General features: G+C 29.5%; 1 protein-coding gene across 1 annotated transcript; it reads left to right on the forward strand.

Moving 5' to 3' along the window:
* Nucleotides 1–1,781: 1,781 nt before the first annotated feature.
* On the forward strand, nucleotides 1,782–6,364 carry LOC139483549 (uncharacterized). Its single transcript, XM_071267564.1, has 6 exons — nucleotides 1,782–1,902; nucleotides 3,067–3,402; nucleotides 3,845–3,865; nucleotides 4,745–4,862; nucleotides 5,156–5,185; nucleotides 6,132–6,364. Exons 1-6 carry the CDS (start codon nucleotides 1,845–1,847, stop codon nucleotides 6,145–6,147), a joined length of 579 nt encoding a protein of 192 aa, XP_071123665.1. The 5' UTR covers nucleotides 1,782–1,844; the 3' UTR covers nucleotides 6,148–6,364.
* Nucleotides 6,365–7,042: the final 678 nt, after the last annotated feature.

The following is a 7,042-nucleotide window of genomic DNA, read 5'->3' on the forward strand; positions in this document are numbered from 1 at the left end:
TCACGGGTGTGTTCTAGTATGTTATGAATTTGTGGCAACAAAATATACTCAAAGCAGGACTAAAAGGATACTGAAATAATAGAAAGTATAAAACAAATTATTTGTCTTTCAATTTTATTACAGTTTGAATATCAACACAAGCTAACTGGTTTCTATGTTTAAATTCAAGCAATTACAACATTTTTTTTCAAATTTTCTATTGGAACAAATTATTTTTGCACTTCCCATTTAACCTAAGATGTTAATTTCTGGTTCATGTTGGTATCGTGTGAAGAGTTGTCTCATTGGCTTTCAAATCACATCTTCTTTAATCTATTAGGTAGCTTATTATGTAGTTAATAACAAACATGACTGTAGTTGGTTCGAAATCAAAAACTGTAATTCATAGAGTAATGTGTCATCATTTCGACTGTTATTTGGTGGTTTAGAATGTTAAAAATTAATTCCAGTTTATCAGTGTAGTATATGTAATGTAGAATATATATTTACATAACTCATCAGCATTTGATCATGAGAAGACTTTAACTCAGCCTACATTGGATCTACTAAATTTATTTATGCTTTCCTACACGTACAGGGCAGTGTTTCTCTATTAACTAAAATATGAGTATAAAAAGTACCAAAAAAAAATTCTTACCGAACCCTTAGAAAATTCAATATGGAAAGTCTATCATCAAATGGCAAAATTAAAATCCCAAACACATAAAAAGAACTGAACCTTGTTTTATACCTAACTAAACCTCTCTTGTAATTACCAGTCGCATTGAACTCTATTATGTTGACACTAAGTTGTAGGAAAATCAACAGACATTATAGGTTAAAAAAAGTCAAAATTCTGAAATATTTTTATTTCTAGTTTGCAATCCTGTAACAATAATCTTATCAGGAGACCTTGAGTCCACTAAAAGTGGAATGCCAATTGCTCTAGATCTACAACCCCATATTTTGTATAGAATCATTGTGTTATGAACTAGCATAAAGTATGTTAGAGTTTGCGTATGATGCGTTATCTATCGAGATCAACGTTTTTTGAAACCGAATTGATTTTCGTTTAACAATAGTTTTAAATGTAATATTCGAAAATAGTTTTAGCATAAAACATTCAATTCAAGGTCAACAAATACAATTGTTAAAGATTTTTAGATATGATGTGTATATTGTCGTTACTATTATTTTTTATATTCAAGTATATATAAATCTTCTTTATACGGTGTCAATGACACTTTTATTGTGAAAAATATACTGAAAAACTTAAGTAATTCATCAGTTTCCAGTTATTACAAAATCTCATTATATCTCTTAGTATTAATCGGATAAGCTATATATATTGACGTTATGTTGGATACATCAAATAAATTATAAACTGCTGATTTTAAAGAAAATCATAAAATAAGCAGTTCAGTTCTCCCAAATTGTTTTTTTTTTTTTCAATGTAGGAAATTCTAACCTATTATGAATCACCCCTTAAATAAAAAGAACAAACAGATAACTGATTTATGCACACATATTTCTAACAAAAATTTAAGAAACAAATTGATAAATGTATGAAGATCGTTTTTTTTTCTTTAAATACTTTTGATAAAATAAAATCCGGGTCAACTATATAAAATTGGATCCTTTCCCTTTCCTTTCTTCGGTTTAATGCTTAATCTTCTTTAAAAAGAAACATAAAGACGTAAAACAAATTGGTCTGTAGTGTGTTTTTTCAATTGATCAGTCTATAAAACATTGATTTATAGTTGGTACGTACTGCATTTTGCACAAAGAAGAATATTGTTTATACCGAGTAGTAGAAACCGAATTTTTAGTTAGTCTCGTTTTCCGTAGAAGATTATTTATTTGTCATGGTTGTGATGTATACAGCGTTGGTGTTGTTAATCTGTACTACTGTGTTGATGAAAGGTATTGTATTAATTATGTGTTATGATACACCTTTGAATAACAATGACACAATAATTCATCTATTTAAAATAAGAGTACGATTTAGTAGTGGAATAGGATCACATTACTGGTTACTTGTGTCAGAAGCAAAGCACGTTCGTCGTTGATCAGACTATCAATTAACCCGTATAACTAAAACATCCCTACAATCACAAGTTTTCATTTAAAAGGAAAATAACAAGATATAAAAGGGCAATGAAAAATTTATCAACAATGGAAAAAATTGATTCATTGTAGTTCATTCTATCAAGTTAAAAAGAAACTAGACGAAAAGGATCATCTCTGCCTCGGAACATTACACAGAAAATCACCACAGTTTTAGCAGTATCAATCAAACTATAAATAGATTGTACGTGCTAAAACTCTTACAATGAGCTACTGCACACATTATTGATAATTCTAATATGACATGCTTCTTTCGCTTTATGAATAAACCCATGCTCTAAATGCAATAAAAAATTGTTTGCACATGCGTATATTGACTACTGCAGAATAGTGAATTTTATCAAATTGGCATGCATTTAATTTATTTCATTAACTTAAAACACTTCCAAACTTCTAAATGATGCACATGTTGTAACTTACTAATTCATCTATTACGACTTTAATGTGTTGCATTCCGAAATTAATATATTTGACCCAGATACGACAACTTAATTGCTGGCTGTTCAAAATCTCCTCCCTCTGAAAAATCACAGTGCAAGCTGGTTGCTTCTTTACAAACAAAAAGGGAGGTTCATGGAAGAGCCTACACAATCGCCCTACCCTTATACACATTGGACAAAGAAATTACCTTAATTGTACTAATCAGAATCGAAATAATTGATGCAAGCTATACTTTATTGTAGTTTTAACATGGGTAGGCATTATATTCGTGTTATTTTAGCCCTCACTACCGCTCGGGCAATAATCATCACGAATACAATAGAATACAATAAAGTATAGCTTGCATCAATTATTTCTTTAACTAAATCAAATGGTATATCGTTATTGGTAATAGGGCATTATAATTTGCGGATGTGTTTGAAAGATTATATGTATGGTATGCACTGCAAATCAATGGAATTTTTTCAGTTAACGAATAGGTTTTTTTTTTATTTCTAAGTACATGTATATGAATTTCAGATATAAAGAATACAGATATCACAACTTCTGCAGATGTTCATAAGACTAAAAACAGTGACTTAAAAGGTAGATCAAATAAGGACCACAATTATAATTTTGAAGAAATTGGTTTATCAGATAACAGGACGGATCTGCTGCCCAAAAACTGTAGTAATAGTACTACAAACTACAACTGTAAGCTGGCATTCATGAACTGCAGTATACACTGCATTAAGTGTGTATCACAAGGAGTATGTAAAGGATGTGAGGTAGGCTTCTATGGACAAACTTGTCACTTGAAATGCTTATTAAACTGTGGAGCTGATGGCTGTAATCAACACACAGGAAAATGCGACGGTAAGTTAATTTAGTGTACTACATAAAGTCAATTTCTAAATCTTCAATTAATTAATTTCTATCAGTATGATATAGACTAGTTCTCTCACTGATTTTCAAATAATCAACAAAAAGTTGTTTCATAAATACAAAAGTCAATTTTTGTAACTTTTGAAAAAATTGTTAATGTGCTTTATAGTAGTAGTAGTAAAAGTAGTTCAAAGATATAGTAGTAGTAGTAGAAGTAGCAGTAGTAGTTGTAGTAGTAGTAGTAGTAGTAGTAGTAGTAGTAGTAGTAGTAGTAGTAGTAGTAGTAGTAGTAGTAGTAGTAGTAGTAGTAGAAAAAAGGTAATGGTATTTGCTTTGACAGTAGAAATGATACGTTTGTTTATTGATGTGGTTTTTGTTGTTTTAGTTTCGATTTTATTATACCTAATCATCTGGTTACTATATATACTTTTAGGTTCTGGAGGAAATGATGACAGTAAGTGTTAAATCAATAAAGGTAGCATTAGTAAACCGCTGTTCAACAGTCATAAATAGATTGATATAATAAATACAATCTCAACCGAGGGAAAAACATTAGCTATAAATAAGAGGAAAACAACGAAACAAGAGAACAGTGAATTGCTACAAAAAATAAACAACAATGCAACATACATAAAAACGAACAATTAGATAAAAATAATAAATCCATATTCCTGACTCGGTAGAGCATCTTTTAAGAAAATAAATGGTGGGCTGAACCTGCATTTGTGCCTATCAAAATCTCGCGCTTTATGGCTATTTTAAATATACTGTTTAAATGGTACTATTGCATGACGGGAATATAGTACAAATAAATTCAAAAACACTTATGGTTAATCATCAATTATGAATCAATTGGTTTTCATGAATCAAATCGTAAAAGGCCAATATTTATAAGACATGATGGTATAATTTTGATGATTCCCCTAATTAGTAAATGAATAGAAATCTCCAGAGAAGACCAACAAATACAAAGGTATCACACGAACTCCACAGGAGTTTACCGGACGTGTTGATAGTAAAGCGTTTTCAATTATATACTATAAGTTGTTTCTTTTGTTCTGTTTTTTCGTTGTGCTTGACGTAACAGGACTTAGTACGGAGGATTTTTTTTCAACTTAACAGTACTAAGAAACAAACAAATGGTTGTTTAACGTACCTGTCATGCACAATATAGCTGGCCATTCACTGTCAAAGGATTTTTACAAATGAACATCTTTTATTTTGTTTTGATCGAGAAAAAAAAACTAGAAATATTAGTCTCTGTAAATTGTAGAATTGAAATATTGTTCTAATGATTTTAGCTTGTATACTTTTTGTCCGTTTTATACTTTAGTTGATGTTGATATAAAAGTCTATGTTGGTGGTGGTGTAGGAGGAGTAGTAGCATTATTTGCAATAGGATTGCTTGTCTATTGCAAGAAAAAGCATGGTCACGATTATCACCTTTTAGAGTAAGTTTTGTATTGCAATTGAAAATTCTTGTTTAGACATTTAGTTATTATTATCTGACTAGTATTTCTTTAAATGATTATAATCTATTTGACATTCTTGTTAATCATTTAAATAAATAATGCAATAATTAATGCAAGCAAAACAATTGTGAATTAACAGTTCCTAATCAGTTGATATGATTGATTGCTAGTTGGTTTCATGGTGTATGATGATAGAAAGGAAAGGGTGACACGAATAATTCGTGATTGATCATTATAAAATTTACATTCTTTATCTCACTTTTATGCTTCAGATCTATGAACAATGAGTGTTGCAACAAAGGGTAAGTATGAGTTGTATTATTGTAACCTGCAATACACCTACACAAAATAATTATGCTTCTGTTAAACTAAATGAGAATATGGTGTATTCATATATTGCACATAATAATAGTAATACATATACCAACCATACAATTAAACATAACTCTAGTCAACACAGAAGTGCTGACTACTGGACTGGTGATACCCTTCTGGGAATTGAAACTCCATCAGCAGTGGCATTGACCCAGTGGTTGTAAATAAACTCATCATAAATACCAGGATTGAAATCTTATGTTTGCGCCAAACGGGCGTTTTCTCTACATAAGACTCATCAGTGACGTTAGAATCAAAATTTTTTAACAAATCCAAATAAAATACGATGTTTAAGAGCATAAATAACTATAGTTTCGTAAAAGTTTTGCCAAATACAACTAAAGTAATCTATTCCTGAGGTAGAAAAGTCTAGAATTTCTGATATCAATGATATGAATTACACAAAGGTACCTTTAAGGAAGTTTAGCAAACTTCTTTCATAAATATCGATGTAGATTTTTTTCTCTACCTAGCAAAATGCGTGTATCCGAGTTACCCTTGCAATATAACAAAGCAAAAATCATAAATATGTCAGACATACTTCAACTTAGCACTGTAGCATCTATTCTCACTATCAAATTCTGTATATATGAAAAGTATGTCCATGGAACATAGTCATTTTTATATACAAACACACAGAGATATTCACTTTTATGATATTTATAGTGCGGCGCAAAAATATAATGCGACCTATTGGCAATAAGAAAGTTTTTATAGTCAAAAGTGCAAAAGTTAAGTTATAAAATATTTTCGTTATCAATGTGTACCAAAATGGTATAATCCTATAAGTTTAAGATTTAAAACAGATTTGTGTTATATAACAAAAACTGCTACATGATTGTTTTGTGTTACTTAGTATTTTATATTTATTAGTAAATGTTGTTGTTGATTCTGAACATTGATTGGGAGAATCATGAGGAGACAGACAAGGCCAATGTCATATATCTAACTAGTGAATGAATGGAAGTTATAATACTTACACAGACATAAGACAAATCCAGCATTTGACTAATTGTTTAATAGTTATTTGTCATTAATATATGTCAATTCATTGATTTTATAATTAGAATTACTACATTTCAATTAAATTGAATCAGTATTACTAATTTTTTCGAGATTTGTATTTTTAAATATCTCATTTCGATTAGTTGCTCTATTTGTTCGAATATTTAAGCACACAATATATAAACAATTGTTAATAAAACATTCAATACCATGTTTGTCTTACATGTACATGTATATCTAAAAAGTGTGTTACAAATATAGAGTAAAGTTATAGAATTGAATTCAAGTTATAATACTTTTTTGTACGTCAATATTATTCTCCTTAAAAAGGAGTAATTATATAATGATGATCGGAGAATTAATCGTCTTGTGAAATGAAAATTGCTTTCTTATTTGGTAATGTTATTACACATTTTATATTTGTTTGCTATTGGGAAGATAGGTTTTCGATACGAATCAAAATTATGCACATTCGAATTTCATTTGTTCTCCTAGTTTGAGTCCAAACATATTGTTAAAACAGGTGCATTCTTTGTACATTGTTAATGTATAAATATAAGGTTAATGTATAAATATATGTCTTTGTAACTAAAATATTATGATATATGTTTTCCTCAACTGTAAAATGTGTGTTTGATCGTTGTGTGAATAAGTGCGGAGTTTCTGTTCTACTCGAGACATTTTTAGAATTTTCCTTGATTAATCTAAAGATCATTTCTATAACTCGATTATATCATAACAAATTGGTAATATATATCTTATTCCAGCATAAAACGCTT

The sequence above is a fragment of the Mytilus edulis genome, chromosome 7 (genome assembly GCF_963676685.1).
Source record: "Mytilus edulis chromosome 7, xbMytEdul2.2, whole genome shotgun sequence".
Taxonomy (NCBI): Eukaryota; Metazoa; Mollusca; class Bivalvia; order Mytilida; family Mytilidae; genus Mytilus; species Mytilus edulis.

Coding starts and splice junctions, on each gene's coding strand:
- LOC139483549 (XM_071267564.1), top strand. CDS start 1,845: ATGGTTGTGATGTATACAGCGTTGGTGTTGTTAATCTGTACTACTGTG. Junction 3,403..3,844: donor ACACACAGGAAAATGCGACG/GTAAGTTAATTT, acceptor ATATACTTTTAG/GTTCTGGAGGAAATGATGAC. Junction 3,866..4,744: donor TTCTGGAGGAAATGATGACA/GTAAGTGTTAAA, acceptor TTTATACTTTAG/TTGATGTTGATATAAAAGTC.